Genomic DNA, 24,741 nt, shown 5'->3' with positions numbered 1-24,741 from the left:
CCATGCCATTGTGCTGCCAGAACTCATCTACTACTTCGCCTCTCTTGCTGGATCGAGAAGGCGAGGACGTCATCGAGCTGAACATGTGCTGAATGCGAAGGTGTCGTACATTCGGTACTTGATCGGGACGGATCATGAAGGTGTACGACTACATCACCCGCATTGATAAAGGCTTCCGCTTAGCAATCTACAAGGGTATGTAGATGCTCTCCCCTCTCGTAGCTATGCATCTTCATGGATAGATCTTGCGTGTGCGTAGAATTTTTTTGTTTTCCATGCAACGTTTCCCAACATCAATTCATGAATGAAATCACTGATGTAGTTCTACATATCATAGCACATCTCCTTGATGTGGTCCCTCCAGTTCTTGGCGGATGGATCAAGTGTTGGAAATATGCCCTACAGGCAATAATAAATTAGTTATTATTATATTTCCTTGTTCATGATAATCGTTTATTATCCATGCTAGAATTGTATTGATAGGAAACTCAGATACATGTGTGGATACATAGACAACACCATGTCCCTAGTAAGCCTCTAGTTGACTAGCTCATTGATCAATAGATGGTTACGATTTCCTGACCATGGACATTGGATGTTGTTGATAATGGGATCACATCATTAGGAGAATGATGTGATGAACAAGACCCAATCCTAAGCCTAGCACAAGATCGTGTAGTTCATATGCTAAAGCTTTTCTAATGTCAAGTATCATTTCCTTAGACCATGAGATTGTGCAACTCCCGGATACCGTAGGAATGCTTTGGGTGTACCAAACGTCACAACGTAACTGGGTGGCTATAAAGGTGCACTGCGGGTATCTCTGAAAGTGTTTGTTGGGTTGGCACGAATCGAGACTGGGATTTGTCACTCCGTGTGACGGAGAGGTATCTCTGGGCCCACTCGGTAGGACATCATCATAATGTGCACAATGTGACCAAGGAGTTGATCACATGATGATGTGTTACGGAACGAGTAAAGAGACTTGTCGGTAACGAGATTGAACGAGGTATCGGGATACCGACGATCGAATCTCGGGCAAGTATCGTACCGATAGACAAAGGGAATTGAATATGGGATTGATTGAATCCTCGACATCGTGGTTCATCCGATGAGATAATCGTGGAACATGTGGGAGCCAACATGGGTATCCAGATCCTGCTGTTGGTTATTGGCCGGAGAGTTGTCTCGGTCATGTCTGCATGGTTCCCGAACCTGTAGGGTCTACACACTTAAGGTTCGGTGACGCTAGGGTTGTAGAGATATTAGTATGAGGTAATCTGAAAGTTGTTCAGAGTCTCGGATGAGATCCTGGACGTCACGAGGAGTTCCGGAATGGTCCGGAGGTAAAGATTTATATATAGGAAGTCCAGTTTCGGCCACCGGGAAGGTTTCAGGGGTCATCGGTATTGTACCGGGACCACCGAAAGGGTCCCGGGGGTCCACCGGGTGGGGTCACCTATCCCGGAGGGCCCCATGGGCTGAAGGGGCGTGGGAACCAGCCCCTGGTGGGCTGGTGCGCCCCCCTTGGGCCTCCCCCTGTGCCTAGGGTTGGAAACCCTAGGGGTGGGGGGCGCCCTACTTGGCTTGGGGGTAAGTTTCCCCCCTTGGCCGCCGACCCCCTTGGAGATGGGATCTCCTAGGGCCGGCGCCCCCCTAGGGGCCCTATATATAGTGGGGGGAGGGAGGGCAGACGGACCCTGGCCCCTGGCGCCTCCCTTTCCCTCTCGTGACACCTCTTCCTCCCCGCTTGCGCTTGGCGAAGCCCTGCCAGGATCCCGCTACTTCCACCACCACGTCGTTGTGCTGCTGGATCTCCATCAACCTCTCCTTCCCTTGCTGGATCAAGAAGGAGGAGACGTCTCTCCCAACCGTACGTGTGTTGAACGCGGAGGTGCCGTCCGTTCGGCGCTAGGATCATCGGTGATTTGGATCACGACGAGTACGACTCCATCAACCCCGTTCACTTGAATGCTTCCGCTTAGCGATCTACAAGGGTATGTAGATGCACTCCCCTCTCCCTCGTTGCTAGATGACTCCATAGATTGATCTTGGTGATGCGTAGAAAATTTTAAAATTCTTCTACGATCCCCAACAGTGGCATCATGAGCTAGGTCTATGCGTAGTTTCTATGCACGAGTAGAACACAAGTTGTTGTGGGCGTCGATTTTGTCAATTTACTTGCCGTTACTAGTCGTATCTTGATTCGGCGGCATCATGGGATGAAGCGGCCCGGACCGACCTTACACGTACTCTTATGTGAGACAGGTTCCACCGACTGACATGCACTAGTTGCATAAGGTGGCTAGCGGGTGTCTGTCTCTCCCACTTTAGTCGGATCGGATTCGATGAAAAGGGTCCTTATGAAGGGTAAATGGAAATTGGCATATCACGTTGTGGTTTTGGCGTAGGTAAGAAACGTTCTTGCTAAGAAACATATAGCAGCCACGTAAAAAAAATTTGCAACAACAATTAGAGGACGTCTAACTTGTTTTTGCAGCATATGTTGTGTGATGTGATATGACCAAAAAGGATGTGATGAATGATATATGTGATGTATGAGATTGATCATGTTCTTGTAATAGGAATCACGACTTGCATGTCAATGAGTATGACAACCGGTAGGAGCCATAGGAGTTGTCTTAATTTATTTATGACCTGCGTGTCAACATAAACGTCATGTAATTACTTTACTTTATTGCTAAACCGTTAGCCATAGTAGTAGAAGTAATAGATGACGAGACAACTTCACGAAGACACGATGATGGAGATCATGATGATGGAGATCATGGTGTCATGCTGGTGACGATGATGATCATGGCGCCTCGAAGATGGAGATCAAAAGGAGCAAAATGATATTGGCCATATCATGTCACTATTTGATTGCATGTGATGTTTATCATGTTTTACATCTTATTTGCTTAGAATGACGGTAGCTTAAATAAGATGATCCCTCGCAATAATTTCAAGAAGTGTTCCCCCTAACTGTGCACCGTTGCGAAGGTTCATTGTTTCGAAGCACCACGTGATGATCGAGTGTGATAGATTCTAACGTTCGAATACAACGGGTGTAAGCCAGATTTACACACGCAATACACTTAGGTTGACTTGACGAGCCTAGCATGTACAGACATGGCCTCGGAACACGGAAGACCGAAAGGTCGAACATGAGTCGTATAGAAGATACGATCAACATGAAGATGTTCACCGATGATGACTAGTCCGTCTCACGTGATGATCGGACACGACCTAGTTGACTCGGATCATGTATCACTTAGATGACTAGAGGGATGTCTATCTGAGTGGGAGTTCATTAAATAATCAGATGAACTTAATTATCATGAACATAGTCAAAAGGACTTTGCAAATTATGTCGTAGCTTGCGCTTTAGTTCTACTGTTTTAGATATGTTCCTAGAGAAAATTTAGTTGAAAGTTGATAGTAGCAATTATGCGGACTGGATCCGTGAGCTGAGGATTGTCCTCATTGCTGCGCAGAAGGATTATGTCCTTAATGCACCGCTCAGTGAGCTGAACCTCGAGCATCGGTTGTGGATGTTGCGAACATCTGACATACACGTTTTGATGACTACGTGATAGTTCAGTGCGTAATGCTAAATGGTTTAGAATTGAGGCACCAAAGACGTTTTTTGAAACATCGCAGAACATATGAGATGTTCCAAGGACTGAAATTGGGATTTCAGGCTAGTGCCCACGTCAAGAGGTATGAGACCTCTGACAAGTTTCTTAAGCCTGCAAACTAAGGAGAAAAGCTCAATCGTTGAGCATGTGCTCAGATTGTATGAGTACTACAATCTCTTGAATCGAGTGGGAGTTAATCTTCTAGATGAGATAGTGATGGTTCTCCAAAGTCACTGCCACCAAGCTACTAGAGCTTCGTGATGAACTATAACATATCAGGGATAGATATGATGATCCTTGAGCTATTCGCGACACCGCGAAAGTAGAAATCAAATAGGAGCATCAATTGTTGATGGTTAGTAAAACCACTAGTTTCAAGAAGGGCAAGGGAAAGAAAGGGATACTTCATGAAACGACAAATCAGTTGCTGCTCTAGTGAAGAAACCCAAAGTTGAATCCAAGCCCGAGACTAAGTGCTTCTGTAATAAGGGGAACGGTCACTGAAGCAGAACCACCCTAGATACTTGGTAGATGAGAAGGCTGGCAAGGTTGATAGAAGTATGTATTGGACATACATTATATTAAATGTGTACTTTACTAGTACTCCTAGTAGCAGCAGGGTATTAGATACCGGGTTGATCGGTTGCTAAGTGTTAGTAACTCGAAATAAAAGGCTACAGAATAAACGGAGACTAGCCAAAGGTGAGATGACGATATGTGTTGGAAGTGTTTCCAAGGTTGATGTGATCAAGCATCGCACGCTCCGTCTACCATCGGGATTGGTGTTAAACCTAAATAATTGTTATTTGGTGTTTGCGTTGAGCATACACATGATTGGATTATGTTTATCGCAATATGATTATTCATTTAAGGAGAATAATGGTTACTCTGTTTATTTGAATAATACCTTCAATGGTCTTGCACCTAAAATGAATGGTTTATTGAATCCCGATCATAGTGATACACATGTTCATGCCAAAAGATATAAGATAGTAATGATAGTACCACCTACTTGTGGCACTGCAATTTGAGTCATAATGGTACAAAACGCATGAAGAAGCTCCATGTTGATGGATCTTTGGACTCACTTGATTTTGAATCACTTGAGACATGCGAACCATGCCTATTGGTAGATATGCATGAAGGAACTCCATACAGATGGATCGTTTGGACTCACTTGATTTTGAATCACTTGAGACATGCAAATCATACCACATGGGCAAGATGACTGAAAGGCCTCGTTTTCAGTAAGATGGAACAAGAAAGCAACTTGTTGGAATTAATACATTTCAATGTGTGCAGTCCAATGAGTGCTGAGGCACGCAGTGGATATCGTTATGTTCTTACTTCACAGATGATTTGAGTAGATGCCGAGTATATTTACTTGATGAATCACGAGTCTGAATTATTGAAAGGTTCAAGTAATTTCAGGGTGAAGTTGAAAGATCGTCGTGACAAGAGGATAAAATATCTATGATATGATCATAGAGATGAATATCTGAATTACGAGTTTGGCACACAGTTAAGACATTGTGGAAATTGTTTCACAACTAAAACCGCCTGGAACACCATAGTGTGATGGTGTGTCCGAACATCATAACTGCACCCTATTGGATATGGTGCATACCATGATGTCTCTTATCGAATTACCACTATAGTTTATGGGTTAGGCATTAGAGACAACCACATTCACTTTAAATAGGGCACCACGCAATTCCATTTGAGTCGACACCGTATGAACTATGGTTAAGAGAAACCTAAGTTGTCATTTCTTAAAAGGTTTGGGGCTGCGACGCTTATGTGAAAAAGTTTCAGGCTGATAAGCTCGAACCCAAAGCGGATAAATGCATCTTCATAGGACACCCAAAACAGTTGGGTATACCTCCTGTCTCAGATCCGAAAGCAATAGGGATTGTTTCTAGAATCGGGTCCTTTCTCAAGGAAAAGTTTCTCTCGAAAGAATTGAGTAGGAGGATGGTGGAGACTTGATGAGGTTATTGAACCGTCACTTCAACTAGTGTGTAGCAGGGCACAGGGAGTTGTTCCTGTGGCACCTACACCAATTGAAGTGGAAGCTTATGATAGTGATCATGAAACTTCGGATCAAGTCACTACCAAACCTCGTAGGACCACAAGGATGCGTACTACTTCAGAATGGTACGTAATCTTGTCTTGGAAGTCATGTTGCTAGACAAAAATGAACCTACGAGCTATGGAGAAGCGATGGTGGGCCCGGATTCCGAAAATTGGCTCGAGGCCATAAAACCCGAGAGATGATCCATGTATGAAAACAAAGTGTAGACTTTGGAAGAAATACTTGATGGTCGTAAGGTTGTTGGGTACATATGGATTTTAAAAGGAAGACGGACAATGATGGTAAGTATCACCATTAAGAAAGCTCGACTTATCGTTAAGATGTTTTCCGACAAGTTCAAGGAGTTGACTGCGATGATACTTTCTCACTTGTAGCGATGCTAAGAGTCTGTTGGAATTATATTAGCAATTACTGCATTATTTATGAAATCTTGCAGATAGGATGTCAAAACATCGTTTCCTCAACGATTTTCTTGAGGAAAGGTTGTATGTGATAAAACCAGAAGTTTTGACAATCCTGAAAGATGCTAACAAGTATGCAAAGCTCCAGCAACCCTTCTAAGGACTGGAGTAAGCATCTCGGAGTTGGAATGTACGCTTTGATGAGATGATCAAAGATTTTGGGTTTATACAAAGTTTATGAGAAACTTGTATTTCCAAAGAAGTGAGTGGGAGCACTATAGAATTTCTGATGAGTATATGTTGTTGACTATTGTTGATCAGAAATGATGTAGAGTTTCTGGAGAGCATATAGGGTTATTTGAAAAGTGTTTTTCAATGAAAAACCTGGATTAAGCTACTTGAACATTGAGCATCAAGATCTATAAGGATAGATCAAGATTGCTTGATAGTACTTTCAAACGAACACATACCATGACAAGATTTGGAAGGAGTTCAAAATAGATCGGCAAAGAAGGAGTTCTTGGCTGTGTTATAAGGTATGAGTATTGAGTAAGACTCAAGACCTGACCATGGCAGAATAGAGAGAAAGGACGAAGGTCGTTCCCTATGCTTTAGACGTAGGCTCTAAAGTATGCTATGTTGTGTACCGCACCTGAAGTGTGCCAAGCCATGAGTCAGTCAAGGTGTACAAGTGTGATCTAGGAATGGATCACAGGACAACGGTCAAGGTTATCCTTAGTAACTAGTGGACTAAGGAATTTTCTCGAATATGGAGGTGGTAAAAGAGTTCGTCGTAAAGGGTTACGCCAATGAAATCTTTGACACTAATCTGGATGATTCTGAGTAGTAAACCGGATTCGTATAGTAGAACAGTTATTTGGAATAGCTCCAAATAGAGCGTGGTAGCTGCAAGATGACATAGAGATTTGTAAAGCACACACGGATCTGAAAGGTTCAGACCCGTTGACTATAACATCTCTCACAAGCATAACATGATCAAACCCAGAACTCATTGAGTGTTAATCACATGGTAATGTGAACTAGATTGTTGACTCTAGTAAACTCTTTGGGTGTTAGTCACATGGGGATGTGACCTTGAGTGTTAATCACATAGCGATGTGAACTGGATTATTGACTCTAGTGCAAGTGGGAGACTGTTGGAAATATGCCCTAGAGGCAATAATAAATTAGTTATTATTATATTTCCTTGTTCATGATAATCCTTTATTATCCATGCTAGAATTGTATTGATAGGAAACTCAGATACATGTGTGGATACATAGACAACACCATGTCCCTAGTAAGCCTCTAGTTGACTAGCTCGTTGATCAATAGATGGTTACGGTTTCCTGACCATGGACATTGGATGTCGTTGATAACGGGATCAAATCATTAGGAGAATGATGTGATGGACAAGACCCAATCCTAAGCCTAGCACAAGATCGTGTAGTTCGTATGCTAAAGCTTTTCTAATGTCAAGTATCATTTCCTTAGACCATGAGATTGTGCAACTCCCGGATACCGTAGGAATGCTTTGGGTGTACCAAACGTCACAACGTAACTGGGTGGCTATAAAGGTGCACTGCGGGTATCTCCGAAAGTGTCTGTTGGGTTGGCACGAATCGAGACTGGGATTTGTCACTCCGTATGACGGAGAGGTATCTCTGGGCCCACTCGATAGGACATCATCATAATGTGCACAATGTGACCAAGGAGTTGATCACGGGATGATGTGTTACGGAACGAGTAAAGAGACTTGCCGGTAACGAGATTGAACGAGGTATCAGGATACCGACGATCGAATCTTGGGCAAGTATCGTATCGATAGACAAAGGGAATTGAATACGGGATTGATTGAATCCTCGACATCGTGGTTCATCCGATGAGATCATCGTGGAACATGTGGGAGCCAACATGGGTATCCAGATCCCGCTGTTGGTTATTGGCCGGAGAGTTGTCTCGGTCATGTCTGCATGGTTCCCGAACCCGTAGGGTCTACACACTTAAGGTTCGGTAACGCTAGGGTTGTAGAGATATTAGTATGCGGTAATCCGAAAGTTGTTCGGAGTCTCAGATGAGATCCCGGACGTCACGAGGAGTTCCGGAATGGTCCGGAGGTAAAGATTTATATATAGGAAGTCCAGTTTCGGTCACCGGGAAGGTTTCGGGGGTCATCGGTATTGTACCGGGACCACCGGAAGGGTCCCAGGGGTCCACCGGGTGGGGTCACCTATCCCGGAGGGCCCCATGGGTTGAAGGGGCGTGGGAACCAGCCCCTGGTGGGCTGGTGCACCCCCTTTGGGCCCCCCTGCGCCCAGGGTTGGAAACCCTAGGGGTGGGGGGCGCCCCACTTGGCTTGGGGGGCAAGTTTCCCCCCTTGGCCGCCGCCCCCCTTGGAGATGGGATCTCCTAGGGCCGACGCCCCCCTAGGGGCCCTATATATAGTGGGGGGAGCTAGGGAGGGCAGCCGGACCCTAGCCCCTGGCACCTCCCTCTCCCTCTCGTGACACCTCTTCCTCCCCGCTTGCGCTTGGCGAAGCCCTGCCGGGATCCCGCTACTTCCACCACCACGCCGTCGTGCTGCTGGATCTCCATCAACCTCTCCTTCCCTTTCTGGATCAAGAAGGAGGAGACGTCTCTCCCAACCGTACGTGTGTTGAACGCGGAGGTGTCGTCCGTTCGGCGCTAGGATCATCGGTGATTTGGATCACGACGAGTACGACCCCATCAACCCCGTTCACTTGAACGCTTCCGCTTAGCGATCTACAAGGGTATGTAGATGCACTCCCCTCTCCCTCGTTGCTAGATGACTCCATACATTGATCTTGGTGATGCGTAGAAAATTTTAAAATTCTGCTACGATCCCCAACATCAAGCTTATCCATGAGCTCCATCTTGTCAAGTAGAGCTTTCATGGCGCTGAGCTCCTCCTTGAGGAAGACGGCCTGCTTCCACACCCATGTGGGCCTCTTGTACTCCTCGCCGAGCAGCTGGCTGAGCTTGCCGAGGAGAGAGTTGCACCCCTGTCGTCGTGCTCGCTGCCATGCTGATTTGTATTGCTCCTCTGCTCTTCACTTCTACGCCGCCCTAGAAGGCCGGAACCAGAGAGAGGGGTGGCAGTGGCTCGAGGCGGCTGATACGTCTTAGCGTATCTATAATTTTTTATTGTTTCATGCTATTATAGTGTCAATCTTGGATGTTTTATATGCAATTATATGCAATATTATATCATTTTTGGGACTAGCCTATTAATTTAGTGCCAAGTGCCAATTGCTGTTTTGCCTGTTTTTGGTTTTCCAGGAAATCAGTACCAAACGAAGTCCAAATGCCAAGAAACTTTTTGACGATTTTTTCTGGACATAAGAGACCCTAGAAGCTTCGGGAGGAGGCCAGAAGGCGAAGGAGTAGGTGACAAGCCACATGGGCGCGGCTAGGGGGTAGGAGCGCCCATGTGCCTTGTGGGCCCCTCGTTCCTCCGTTGACCTAATTCCAACTTTATAAATTCTCTAAAATCGGGAAACCAACAATAAATCACCCAAAATACTTTTTCCGCCGCCGCAAGCCTCTGTTCTTGCGCTTTTCCATCTGGAGGCTTTTCCGGTACTCTGCCAGAGGGCGAATCGGCCACGAAGGGCCTCTACATCAACCCTCCTACCCTTCCAATGATGTGTGAGTAGTTTACCACAGACCTACGGGACCATAGCTAGTAGCTAGATGACTTCTTCTCTCTCTTTGATCTTCAATACAATGTTCTCCTCGATGTTCTTCAAGAACTATTCGTTGTAATCTTCTTTTGCGGTGTGTTTGCTGGGATCCAATGAATTGTGGGTTTATGATCAGGTTATCTATTAATATTATTTGAGCCTTCTCTTAAATCTTTTATGCATGATTATTATAGCTTTGTATTTCTCTCCAATCTATCTGTTTGGTTTGGCCAACTAGATTGATTTATCTTGCAATGGGAGAGGTGCTTTGTGACGGGTTCAATCTTGCGGTGCTCTATATCCTAGTGACAGAAAGGGACAAGACACATATTTGTATTATTGCCATTAAGGATAAAATGATGGGGTTTATTCATATTGATTGAGATTATTTTGTCTACATCATGTCATCTTACTTAAGACGTTACTCCGTTCTTTATGAACTTAATACTCTAGATACATGCTGGATAACGGTCGAGGTGTAGAGTAATAGTAGTAGATGCAGGCATGAGTCGGTCTACTTGTCTAGGAAATGATGCCTATATACATGATAATTGTCATGGACATCGTCATAACTATGCAATTTTCTATCAATTGCCCAACAACAATTTGTTTACCCACCGTATGCTTTTTGTTCGAGAGAGAAGCCTCTGGTGAAAACTATGGCCCCCTGGTCTATTTTTATCATATATAAAAATCCAAAAATACCTTGCTGCAATTTATTTACCATTATTTTGTTTTGTGTTTTTGTTTATGTATCTATTACTACGAGATTTGATCCTTGCAATTAACTGCTAAGGGGATTGACAACGTCTTGTTTGCGTTGGGTGCCAGTATTTGTTATTTTGTGTGTACATATTGTTCACAGGTGTTGCGTGGTTAAGTGTCTATTGACCCCCCCTAGACATATCTTCTCGATTCCACAATTACCCACTTTATAAAAAAACAAACATATATGTTACTTTCTCCGATCCATATTACGTGTCTTAGATTTATCTAGATACGGATGCATGGGTCTAGATATATCCGTATTTAGACAAATCTAAGACAAGTAACATGCGTCTATGCTACTTCAATTTTTTTACTTGTGAAATTGCCCCGTTTGTAGAATTTTGTTTCACTTGAGATACATCTCACAGTGCTAAAAAATGATCATGCATGTCAAATAAAAACATTCTCTATTAGATAGAAATGTCTAATATATTTTTCTTTCATGTATACCAAAATAAAATGGTCTCTATAATTATTTGATCACACAAAGAACATTCAATATAATCCTTTTATTTGTCTCAAATTAATAAAAATCTGCTATTGAGAACAACGTTTCTTTAGTGAAAGTTCTGCATTTTTAAAGTAGTACCAGACAAAGATAATTTTTTTGTTAATATATATTCCCTCTGTCCGGGTTTATTGGGCCCGTGGGCAGCACAACCATGTATGTTTTAATAAGGCCTTGCTTTGGGCTGCGTGCATGCAACAACTTTATTGGTTGCACCAAGAGCCATTATTGCTAGTCCCATGGCTAGAGAATCAATGCGGTGCATGCATACTTTTTCATCCGCTTCATGTGAGATGGTGTATTGGGGGAGGGATGGAAGTATTAATGTGAGCAAATTACTATGTGTCTTGGTCCAATAGAAGTGGTCCTCATGCCTAATAAACCCGGGCGGAGGAAGTATTTCATTCTCCATGAAATCTATTTATGTATATTAAATAAAATACCACAATATTTCATTAGATAAAAATGTATTCCATATGAGTGAGCAAATTATTCCATAAAACCTATTTTACGAAACAAATAAAATGTTAACGCTGAAAAAAATACCTATTAGAGGAAAACTATTATGCACTTTTGCAAGTAGTTCAAAGAAAAAGATAGTATATTGTAGCAAATGATCCAAAATGGAAATAAATAAAACTAATAAAATAAAACATATTACGCGAGACAAATAAATAAAAATGTGGATCAGATAGAGGTAAATTTTAAATAAAAAAGGGAACTATGAAAGCCGAAGAAAAATGGCTAAGAAGCAAAATAATCTGGATATGAACATCAAAAAACTTCGGGCCCCACAGCCTATATTGACTAGGTCACTACGATGGACTAAGCGCAGTAGATACTGGTGATTTTGTAGTAGCAACTGGAATCCGTCGGAGATATGTCTGGCTAATCTACGCTTGAGTTTAGTAGCTTAACGACTAGACTAGGTCTCCTAGGTAAAGTACACAAATCTCTCCAGAGTGTAGAAACTGACCATGATTAGTCGTGTCCTTGGTTTTGGAAAACATTAAGCATCTTGGGCGGGAACTATCTGGAAGATCTCATCACCATCTCTTTTAACTAAAATTTATTGGGTTGAACTAGAGAAGAAGACTAACAGAGGGGTTTCCCTCTGTGTCCAAGACATCGACCGGGGTGTGTTGGGAGAGTCTTGTTATGCTATGGATTTGCTGGGATTTACCATGAAGTCCTATGTACATAGTAGATCCACCTATATAAACGTTAAGGAAAAACTATTATTGCTTTCTACAAAATAAACTGGCCTCCACTTACCACAAAAGCATGATTTAGGTTTGTTATACATTCTGGTGAACCTTGCCAATACATTTGTTGACCCTTGTGGATGCAACGTACTCCCATATTCTTGTGCAACGTACTCCAATATCTTAGGCGTATTAGGATTGGCATGCAATCCCATATTCTAGGGCGGACTGTTACATCCTGGCCAAACAATCGCTACTTTTGTGGGGAAAAAGGAAAAGCGGACAGTATTCTTGTGCGGTTACTAGCACCCACGCGAGAGAGTCTTCATTGGGGATTGAATCGGTCAAACAAGACTTGGTCAAACTAGATCTGTTGGTTGTGTTGTCAATAGTCACTGACTTTTTGTTGTGGCCATGGTGTTGGACCATTTAGGACATCTATTTTTTATATCTTTTTTTCAAAAGTTTCTACATGATAAATATAGCCTCCATTATGTGTATTAAAAGGTGATACTGTAATAGAAAATTGGAAATTGTAATGAAGTATTGAGCAAATATGTTGTCCAACAAATGGTTTTTTAGTATATTCCTTCCTCTATGGATAATATTCATATATGTTAATAGAGTGCACATGTATGTCAAATAAAACACCTATCCTACTTCTAACACTTGCTTTGACTTGTAAAAGTGTCCTGGATATAGAAGCTTCTTTCTTTATATATGTTTCACTGTACACAAAAATTATCATGCATAGAATTTTTTATGTATATTTATGCATGTCAAATAAAACCATCTATAGAATTTGTTTGTGTTATCGAAGAAACTGTTCATTGAACTTCCAGAAATTAGTTCCTTTGATAAAAACTTTCATAGAGATATTTTTCCATTTAACCTGTTATTTTCCCATTTTAAAATAAATATGACTATTTGGAACAAAAGACCTATTAGCGAAAAAAAATCTCCGCATTTATAAGTAGATCAAAAAAGTAGAATATAGTTATAGTAAATAAATCCAAAATTCCGTTAATAAGAAGTGAACCTAGCTTACCTAATTGTGGGGAGTGGATGTACAACCTAACCACCAGGTTTAAAGTCCTCACAAATGCAAATTCCGGTTCTGATTGTTTCAAAAAAAAAATCTTTGTCTGGACTACACGTACTGCATTCCTTTCAAATTTTTTTAAAGTGCAAGCGGACATATTGGACAACAACAATTATATGGAAAATGGATCATGAATAGCAAAAATAAAAATGAAAAATGAAAGCTAAGAATAGGAAGACAGATGCATAACTCGTTAGATAATTAAATAAATGTGAGAAAATAGATAAAACTTGAATACAAAGTTGCTACTTATTGAGCTTGCTTTGGTTTTTCCCTTGAAGAGGAAAGAGTGATGTATCAAAGTAGAGATAAGTATTTCCCTCAGTTAGAGAATCAAGGTATCAATCCAGTAGGAGAAGAACGCACAAATCACCAATACCTAGACAAACAATCAAACACTTGTGCCCAACGAGATAAAGGGGTTGTCAATCTGTTCACGGTCACTTGCAAAGGTGAGATCTGATAGAGATAGATAAATTAAGTAAAGATAAAGTAAATATTTTTGGATTTTTTGGTTTATAAATCTGAAAGTAAAAGATTGTAAAATAGTAAAATTGATGGATATTATGGTTTTTTGGTCGTGAGTTGTAAAATTGATTGGCAGTTCAGTCTTCAATAATTACATTATGATTTTTTGTATGCTTATTATGCCTTTTGGTTTCTTTCACCTTATTCTTAGTGATGGATTATCTTTGTTGCCAAGTCCTGTAGGCTGTAGATGGCCTTACTTTCGCTGGGTTTTTTAAATTCCAAATTTGATAAAGTAACCTGCTAAAGCATGACCAACAGATTAGTCTAAACCATTAACATCGGTCATTAATCGTGTAACTAAGCCAATGAAGATGGCATGAATTGGTCTTGTCAGAGTATACTATCAGTGCTTACATATGTGATATTCCAGCTGTTCACAAAACTGCATCTATCTTTTGGCAACAAAACTGTCGATGAACTGTAGATTCAGAAAATCAGTTTGCCATAGCTCAAAACTATCTGCCTTGACTCAAGTCAAAGTTGTTCGATCTCATGAAATAAGCAACATGCTTTTTGTCAAACCATATTCTAAATTTGCAATTTGCAAACTGGATTTTAGTTTCTCATGCTCCGTCTTTTAAATTTTCATCAGGACTTAGGTACATAATTAATAGAAGGTGCAGTCTCTGTTTTATCAATAATTTCCTTTACCACACCCGCATCTGTATGACATGAGTTCTTATGTTTTCAGAACACTCTGTGTGGGCTTAACTAAATCTGTTAACAAAGCACTTTCTTATTATCCTAAAATACATTGGTAATTACTGGAGTTCAAGAGGAACATTCCTTTTATTGTTTCCGGATGATGTGGCAAAGCCCTTCATGGTTAATCGTATTGGTTTCTGCTCAAGTGCCATAATGCAATCTTCTGTCTTTGATTGTAAACTCCGGTTTGGTGTTTTTAGTTGCATGGTTCAGTGAAACAGGGTTAGGTCTGCCCCTACAAAAAAGGAAAACCCTACAAAAAAGGAAAATCAGTGGCAAAGTAGAATGCACATCACAGTAGGAAGCCTGCCGCTGAAGAGTTTGTGGCAGCGGATATAAATAATCAGCCTTTTTCTTCGGGTTTGTGGCAGCCAGATACTATCCAGGGACATCTGTATCTGCTGTAGAGTCATGTTGAGGGTCCTGTTGCAAACCTTCATATATGGATGGATATGAGAAGCTGACTATATTCTGTTTGGTGTCCCTATTCTTTAGTGGCATAGCTTAAAAGTTATCTAGTTCGATATCATGAAGTAGGCAACATGCCTTTTGTCAAACCATATTTTAAATTTGCAAGATAGACTTTTGGTCTGCTTTAAGATACTACTATCAGATAAATAGTAGTGACATTAAGTTCTTTGTACAGTATGTAGTCTTATCACCGATATGGAGAAAACGAGGGGTCCATGAGTTTTCATCTTTTGTGCTTTGATTGCAGACTTGTCCCCCTGTCTGGTTGCTGTGAGGCGAGCCCTTCAGAAACCAGCATTGTGCTGTGCCACAGCAGTTTATGTTTACATAGTTTTAAATTGCAAAAGAACAAGTAAAAAAAACATCTTGAAAAAGAGAAGGGAGTATCGGACATACAAATTCAGTTGTTTCTCCATACCGTTCTTCACAAAAGAGGAGACCTGTGATCGAGCTGGTGTTATCAGCATGTTCCTTCGTACAGTTAGCTCTGCTCTAGTTGTATTTTATTGCACTTAAGTGTCTTGAGTTCCTTCTGCTTACTTAATAAGAGTACATGGTTTTTTTTCAAGACTACAAATTCGTCTGTCCTTGCTAATGTACTGACCTTCAGTGGTTGGTCTCGGCAATCAGGATGAAAATCCTTGTCCTGGCTATCTCTAGCCCGGCATGATGATGGCGGCACGAGGTCGTGTTACCCCTTCCTAAAGGCGTTGTTGCGGAAGGAGTCAACTCAGTCGTATGTGTTTTATCCATCTCTTTTGTAATGGTTTGGTCAAGGTTGTCTTTGCTATGTACTCTTCTTTATAATTATAATTACACTGTTCTGAGTTTTTATGAAGAGTTGTTTGTATGTTTGAGTGGCTAATTCAAATTATAAGCTGCAGGTAGTAGTAATCACCATGTTTATGTCCGTTTGAGAAGTAAATTAAGACGACACAAGGATGAAATTTATGTTGGCGCAAGGATGAGATTTTCCTTTAGCAAACACGCCAATTTTTTTTTATCTTTGTCCCTGCAGTGAAAGGGGAGGGTGGGGGCGCTGGATTCTCGGACCACCTGACCCAAAGGAGAACAAGCAATGATGATGTGACGGCTCAAGCACATTGTTCCTAGTAGCCAAAACAACAATCTATTGCATTATCTATTATTTCCTATGTATATCAAATAAATCTTCACTACACTAATAAATATATCATCAGAAAACAAAAATTCATACAAACTAATTATTTTTCCCACATAAATAAAAAACTAATACCGAGAATAAAGTATCTATTAGTGAAAATTATTCTCGATATTTATAATTAATGCAAAATAAAAATTATACTACGTCTTTCAAAAGATATCTCTACAACTATAGTACACAATTTTTTGAATATTTGAACCTACCCTCATCTCACTTGTTTTACCCGCCGCATGAAGAATGAATTCATTTATAGCCGTCCATGATATTGGATCAAACGGCTCATGTCACATGGATTCGTCACCTACAGTGCTCCCGCCACCCTAAGAACCAACCGTTCCTTCTGGAAAACTCCACAAAGCACAGTCCCCTCGGACAAATCGATTGCCTCCTCCTAACCTCCCTTTGCCTGGATGGGTGGATGTGCATCCGTGAAGCAAATCAATTCCAAAGCCCCATCATGGTATAGCCTTGCCCGTGCGTGCTGATGTATGCTGCGTGTGGCCATGGCTGCCGGACGCAAGCGCCGCCGTGCTTGGTCAGGGAGACTAGACGAGTGCCAGATGGAAGGTCGTGTGTTGCGCCGGTGCCATGGCAATCCTCGGGCCGGCGTTCAGTGGGTCGGCACTGGCATTGCCTCACCGGGTCAGTACCTCTCTCTCTCTCTCTCACGGTCTCTCTCTCACGGTCTCTCTCTCTCTCTCTGAGATGATAAGCTCTTTCAGAAGCACTGTAGGTCGGCAGCCAAAGAAAGTAGGTGGCGGGCAGAGCAGAGAACAGGCAGGAGGGTTGCTACGGCTTCCGGGTGGCCGACGAGGCGACGCCGCGACGACTAAGCAGGCGCTCAGCTGGCGGCAGATCGGAATCGAGAGAGGCAGTGGCTGCGTCGGTCGTGTGCCCGTGCCCTGTTCGTGCGGCCTTCCTCCCCCAGCCCATGGCTATACAGGCCAGCCCAAAATTACAGGGTGGAGCGCGGCCCACCTTGTTGCTCTGCCACTGGTTATTGGATTTGATTTTCTAAAAAAAGGTAATGGGATCTAATGAATGGACTTGACGGCATTGGTACCCCTAAAAAAAACTTGACGGCATTTGCGCTTTGATCGAAAGTCAGAGGCAGCACCATGTGGCTTGGTTTCTGAAAAAACGCTAACACGAGGCAAACATGATGTTAGCCCTTTCTGAACTGGATGGAGTGGCTACAACTGGCTCAGCCTGTGGTTGCATTCTATTTACCTCCAAGTGATAATGCATCGAGATGATCATTTCCTGAACAATATACGATCCCATGACCTGAGTTGTCACTTTGTGAATGTTGACTGCAGGTTTGTAAAGTACTCCCTCCGTCCGAAAATACTTGTCGGAGGAATGGATGTATCTAGACGCAATTTAGTTCTAGATAAACCCATTTTCATCCATTTCTTCGACAAGTATTTCCGGACGGAGGGAGTACTCGCTACTAACCAAAACATCTTGTAATATTTTTGCAATGTAAGAAGGGTGAAACTTTATCAAGACATTGTAACTTGGCACGAAGTTGGAAAGCAAAAACAACTCGCGTAAAAAGTGCTCAGTTTGTATTGAAAATTTTCTTATTTGTGTGAAAATTGTACTCAACAATGCACACGTGCAAAGCACGTGGATTTGACTAGTATTCCTTGTCTATGGAATTTGATTATGTATATCAAATAAAATGGTCACTATGGTTGTAAAGATTATTCCACTAGATTAAAAATACTATATATAAATGGCAAACTATTCCATGAAACATATTTTCTGAAATTAATAAAATGTTAATTTTGAAAACAAATTTCCCATTAGATGCCAAGTTTTCCTCCATTTCTATAAGCAGTGGCAAAGAAAAAAGATACATTGTTTGTAGTAAAAAAAATCCAAAACGGAAATATAAGAAATGCAACAAAATATATGAGAGGAAATAATTCAATAAAAATGTGGAGGCGACATAGGTAAAGTAAATAAAAATAAAACAATGGAAAGGGAAGGAAATGGATTTTTTTTAGAACAAGGAAAGAAGAATGGATGAGAAAAATGAACCCCTGTCCAGTAAACGCCGTCCTCGCCTTCCTCGCCGGCCTCGGCCTCTCCGGCGCCGATGCCGCCGCCGTCGTCGCCAAAGACCCGCTCTTCCTCTGCGCCAAAGTGGAGAGAACCTTGGTCCCCGTCGTCGACGGCCTCACCGGCCTCGGCCTGTCGCGTTCCGAGATTGGCGGCCTCGTCTCCCTTGTTCACAACCGCTTCCGCTGCAGATCCATCGTCTCCAAGATGCAGTACTATCTGCCCCTCTTCGGCTCATTGGACAACCTACTCCGGATGCTCCAGCGCTCGTCCTACCTTCTCTCGTCGGACCTCGACAAGGTGGTCAGGCCCAATGTTGTGTTCCTGAGGGAGTGCGGGCTAGGTGATTGTGATATTGCCAAGCTGTGTATCCCTGTGCCTAGGATACTCATCACCAACCCGGAGCGCATCCGAGCGATGGTGGCATGTGCCGAAAGATTAGGTGTACCCCGTGGCTCTAGGATGCTCAGGCACGCGCTGCAGGCTGTCGCGTTTCTCAATGAGGACAAGATCGCCGCCAAAGTGGACTATTTGAAGAATACGTTCAGGTGGTATGATGCCGAAGCTTGCATTGCTGTGCGCAAGTATCCGGGTGTGCTGAGGAAGTCAAAGGAATCGCTGAAGCACAGGTCCGAGTTCCTGTGCTCTAAGGTGGGGCTGGAACCCGTGTACATTGCTCATCGATCGGAAATACTTTCATATAGCATGGTGGGCCGACTCAGACCTCGGTACTATGTTATCAAGTTTCTTAAGCAAAATGGACTGCTAGCTTGTGACTTGAGCTTATATAGCGCGATCAAGATGACTGATAAGGTATTTGTGGAGAAGCTCATATGCCCTCACAAGGAAGCCGCACCACACCTCGCTGAAGATTATGCAGCAGCTTGCAAAGGGGAAGTGCCTACTAATTTCAGATTCATATGAACAAAAAAGGGGTATGCAAGTTGGTTACAGTGTATTGTGCAACAAAGTTATCACCCTGCGTGTAAGCTGTTAGTACTTCCTGTTTCGGTGTTCTTTTCCTAAGATGATGTTGGTTGTTTTCTGTGGCATGCCTGTTGCTAAATGCTTACTCCCTATGAAACTGATAATTTAATTCCTCAACCCCTGTTTGTTCAGGTTGTCATTCCTTAGAGAATATCTCTCTAAATGAGAAGTTCATGGATATTTTGTCTTTCTGAGTTCCATTAAAGATCTTGGAAATTTGATATGTGGGTTGGACCAATTTTATGATGAACCAAGCATTCACCAAAAGAGTAGCGTTGTGTCGTTTTCCACTAAAATGCATCAGTTTGATCTGCCAAAATTTATTTATCATGCATGTTCATGTTCATTTCCATGTCTTTTAGCTTCCACTGTATATCGATTAGTACCAACTTTGTTTAATATTTAGGTTAGACTTAGAGATACTGAGACCTTCTACCTGTTGTCCACCCATTATATGATACTGCGACCTTCTGCCGGTTTTCCATTCTAACATAAAGAGTGGCAAGTTGTTGTGTTTTGTGATGTAATTATGTTTCTTGGTTGTGTTTAATGAGCAATAGGGGTAACAATCCCTGCTACTGTCACCATGCCATTATATACAAACATTTTCCCTGTTCAGAGACACGAAATATGACAGCCATTTAGATCTGACAAAGAAGAGAAAATTGCAGCAATTAGTTGTGTGGATGTTTCCATTCAGGCGTCAGGAAAAAATGTAAATGTGATTGAGGCTGGTGAGTTGTGCTTTCTCAGGTTTACAAGCATTGTTCACAGAAACACAAAACTGAATTTATATACTTAGGCCTGCATGATTGTTTTCCTTTTGCAAGTTGACTACAGCTGTTGATGCCTATTGGGGTTATTTATAACAGTCCAAATATATGACTTAAAACTTAGCATCGTGTTGTGCCATGAGTTTTCACCTTTTGTGTTTTGGTTGCACATTCTTTTCGGGTTTACTTTTCTATGAGGTGAGCCCTTTCAGAAACCTGCATCGTGTTGTGCCACAACAGTTTACTGTTATATAACTTCTAACTTGCAGCTACAATAATTTAACAAGTATCGACATCTTGCAAAGGAAAAGAGTATCCGCATCCAGTATCTGACATATAAATTCAGTTATTTCTCTACACTGGTCACAAAGCAGGATACCTATGATTTGGTGTTGTCAGCATGCTCCTTATAGTTACGGTTCTGCTTTACCTAATGTATTTTGCAAAGACTATGACTAGTTGACTACAGAATCTGACCATAATACGCTACATGAAATAAAAATTGCAAGCCAAATTTAATGAGCAGTTGTCAGTCTTGGCAAAAGCAGGGACCTAAGCGATCAAATCAAAGGAGAAAGAGGTTGAAACCAGGGGAGAAGATCATAGCAACCACCAGGAGAAAATATGTCTCCATTTTTCATGACCCGAATACCTTGAAATTGATGTAGTAGGAGGATGCTGGTACATGTTTGGTCTTCAGTGCGCCACCAAAAAAAGTTTGCTGATGGGATGCAAAGGATAAGCTTACTTGAGGTAGTAGGCTATGCTTACTGTACTGCCTGCTAAAATGCAATGCCTAAGATGCACTGTCCTAAATTTTGAGGACAATGGCTGTCGTTGACAATTTTGTCATGCCCATTACATGCTAGTTCTGTCACTGCAAACTAGCTACGTCGCAATTGTTATGTTGATTTAATGAGCAATTGCAGGTGTTAGCAAAAGCAGAGCCTAGGCGATCAGACCAAAGGAGGAAGGAGGACTGGGAAGGATGGAAATCGTAGCAACCACCAAGAAAAAATATCTCTCAATTTTCCATGGCCTGCCTAGCTACCTTGCAATTGTTATGTTTGATTTTAGTGCTTCACCAAGACACTTGCTGATAAGATGCAAGGGCTGGGGTAATGTTGTGAGGTAGTATTAGTCTATGCTTAGTGTACTGCCTACTAAAATGTAGTAGTAATGCTTAAGATGCAATGTCCTGATTTTATTTTATTTTACAACAATGACTGCTGTAGATATTTTTTAGAAAGATGACAGACACACTGTCCTGAGTGTTTATGATGTCAGCTGTTGTTTATATCTTTTAAAGGCCAATTTCAAACTGAAATCGAGATTGTTACCTGCAGATACTAATTGCCATCTGTAACCCAGTTTGAGAAGTAGAGAATATTTGACCTTCAGATACTGATCCCAACTTATTTTGAGCATTTGATTAGTTGAGTTGGGAGCCTGCTGTCGATGTCTGAATCCTTTTGTTCCACTGCAGCGGTGACCGTCAGACTTCACTGGCAAATTAAGTTCTGACAGGTGAGGAGTAGTAAGAATCGTGGCGACGGAGTTTTTGGCTGGAAATTTCTTTGCAGCTCTTTGATACTGTTTGCTCTATGCATTGCTCTTCTTTTGGTGTATGCTTTCCCAGCTGTAGTAACGTAGAAGCTGCAGTATGTCGACTTGAAAGCTTGCAACTAGAAATTCCATATATTTGAATTACTACATGGCTAAGGCATCTACTCAAAGAACACGAAGCATCCTCTAAACATTTTTTTAGGAGGCATGACTAGACTCTGGTATGCTCCGTGGTCTCCAAATCCCCAAAGAACACGCAATCAGGGTTGGCAATGATATGCCTTCTGAAGAGCAGGTCGGCACTAGGCAGCCGCTGATGATGACAGAGCCAAAGGAAAAATTTGCATTTGCCCGGAGCGAAACTACGCCAGATTGTCGGCGCAAAGACATCCACCACATGAACCTCCATGGCGGCCCGATACGCCCCCGTGGCACTGTAACCGGCCCCGGAGAAGCGCAGGCACCGTTGGTCAGGGACGCCCACGATCAGAGTCACACCACGTAGCTCATTCCGGAGAGAGACCAGCTCTGCCCGAGCGACCGAGGAGAGCCGCGGTTGGAGCTGCCCGCCAAAACAGCCAAGAGACACTCGCATTGGGGCGCAGTGAGTGAGAGAAGAGAGCGGGGAACCTGAGCTCGCCTGGCCCAACCATAAATCACGCCATCTCCAACCACACATTTGGTGCAAGCACGGAATCCAGGGAGGAGAGCCAGGAGAGACTTCCAAGTGGGAGTGTCTAGCCGGCCAGCATCACCAAGGTCGCGCCTAGCAGACCACCCATATTGCGAAGAGAACCACCGTTACCAGCCGGTAGAAGACGGGGCATGAATTTTGTCCAGGAGCTTCATGAGTAGGCACGTGTTCTGCAGCCGCATATCCCAAACGCCCAGGCCCCCACGCGCCTTTGGCCTGCAGACCCGAGCCCAAGTAATTTTGCACTACGCACCGTTGACAGAAGAATCATTGGCCCAGTAGAAAGCGCGACATTTCTTCTCAAAGCTGGAGTGTGTGCCCTCCGCGAGCTGGAGCGACCCCATGGCGTAGGTGTGGAGAGCGACGTGAGGACGGTGTCCACCAGGGCCCATTTCCCTCTAGAGGACAGCAGCAAACCATGCCACCCGGACAACTGAAGAAAATATGCCCTAGAGACAATGATAAAGTTGTTATTTCATATTTTTTTATATCATGATAAATGTTTATTATTCATGCAAGAATTGTATTAACCGGAAACTTGATACATGTGTGAATATATAGACAAACAGAGTGTCACCAGTATGCCTCTACTTGACTAGCTCGTTGAATCACTATGCGGAATAGTTTCGCAACTCACGCCACCCGGAACACCACAGCGTAATGGTGTGTCCGAACGTCGTAATCGTACTTTACTAGATATGGTGCGATCTATGATGTCTTTTACTGATTTGCCGCTATCGTTTTGGGGTTATGCTTTAGAGACGGCTGCATTCACATTAAATAGGGCACCATCAAAATCGGTTGAGACGACGCCTTATGAACTGTGGTTTGGCAAGAAACCAAAGTTGTCGTTTCTTGAAGTTTGGGGTTGCGATGCTTACGTGAAAAAGCTTCAACCTGATAAGCTCGAACCCAAATCGGAGAAATGTGTCTTCATAGGATACCCAAAGGAAACTGTTGGGTACACCTTCTATCACAGATCCGAAGGCAAGACATTCGTTGCCAAGAATGGATCCTTTCTAGAAAAGGAGTTTCTCTCAAAAGAAGTGAACGGGAGGAAAGTAGAACTTGATGAGGTAACTGTACCTGCTCCCTTATTGGAAAGTAGTTCATCACAGAAACCGGTTCCTGTGACACCTACACCAATTAGTGAGGAAGCTAATGATATCGATCATGAAACTTCAGATCAAGTTACTACTGAACCTCGTAGGTCAACCAGAGTAAGATCCGCACCAGAGTGGTACGGTAATCCTGTTCTGGAGGTCATGTTACTTGACCAAGGTGAACCTATGAATTATGAAGAAGCGATGGTGAGCCCAGATTCCGCAAAATGGCTTGAGGCCATGAAATCTGAGATGGGATCCAAGTATGAGAACAAAGTGTGGACTTTGGTTGACTTGCCCGATGATCGGCAAGCCATTGAGAATAAATGGATCTTCAAGAAGAAGACTGACGCTGACGGTAATGTTACTGTCTATAAAGCTCGACTTGTTGCGAAAGGTTTTCGACAAGTTCAAGGGATTGACTACGATGAGACTTTCTCACCCGCAGTGATGCTTAAGTCTGTCCGAATCATGTTAGCAATTAATTGCTGCATTTTATGATTATGAAATTTGGCAAATGGATGTCAAAACTGCATTCCTGAATGGATTTCTGGAAGAAGAGTTGTATATGATGCAACCAGAAGGTTTTGTTGATCCAAAGGGAGCTAACAAAGTGTGCAAGCTCCAGCGATCTATTTATGGACTGGTGCAAGCCTCTCAGAATTGGAATAAACGTTTTGATAGTGTAATCAAAGCATATGGTTTTATACAGACTTTTGGAGAAGCCTGTATTTACAAGAAAGTGAGTAGGAGCTCTGTAGCATTTCTGATATTATATGTGGATGATATATTACTGATTGGAAATGATATAAAATTTCTGGATAGCATAAAAGGATACTTGAATAAGAGTTTTTTAATGAAAAACCTCGGTGAAGCTGCTTACATATTAGGCATCAAGATCTATAGAGATAGATCAAGACGCTTGATAGGACTTCCACAAAGCACATACCTTGACAAAGTTTTGAAGAAGTTCAAAATGGATCAAGCAAAGAAAGGGTTCTTGCTTGTGTTACAAGGTGTGAAGTTGAGTCAGACTCAATGCCCGACCACTGCAGAAGATAGAGAGAAAATGAAAGATGTTCCCTATGCTTCAGCCATAGGCTCTATCATGTATGCAATGCTGTGTACCAGACCTGATGTGTGTCTTGCTATAAGCCTAGCAGGGAGGTACCAAAGTAATCCAGGAGTGGATCACTGGACAGCGGTCAAGAACATCCTGAAATACCTGAAAAGG

The 24,741-nt window shown here is 42.5% G+C and overlaps 1 protein-coding gene and 1 pseudogene across 1 annotated transcript; one reads left to right on the top strand and one right to left on the bottom strand.

Annotated features, from left to right (window-relative positions):
• LOC147963439 (disease resistance protein PIK6-NP-like) overlaps positions 1 to 9,182 on the bottom strand; it is a 56,555-nt pseudogene extending 47,373 nt beyond the window's left edge.
• Positions 9,183 to 18,357: 9,175 nt separating this feature from the next.
• LOC125517174 (transcription termination factor MTERF8, chloroplastic-like) lies at positions 18,358 to 19,383 on the top strand. Its single transcript, XM_087529575.1, has one exon. It carries the CDS (start codon positions 18,358 to 18,360, stop codon positions 19,306 to 19,308), a length of 951 nt encoding a protein of 316 aa, XP_087385701.1. The 3' UTR covers positions 19,309 to 19,383.
• Positions 19,384 to 24,741: the final 5,358 nt, after the last annotated feature.

Source organism: Triticum urartu, chromosome 6A (assembly GCF_056163025.1).
Source record: "Triticum urartu cultivar PI428250 chromosome 6A, HENAU_Tu73, whole genome shotgun sequence".
NCBI classification, from domain to species: domain Eukaryota; kingdom Viridiplantae; phylum Streptophyta; class Magnoliopsida; order Poales; family Poaceae; genus Triticum; species Triticum urartu.
The sequence above is the reverse complement of the archived record's forward strand: the minus strand, read 5'-3'. Positions and strand labels throughout refer to the sequence as shown.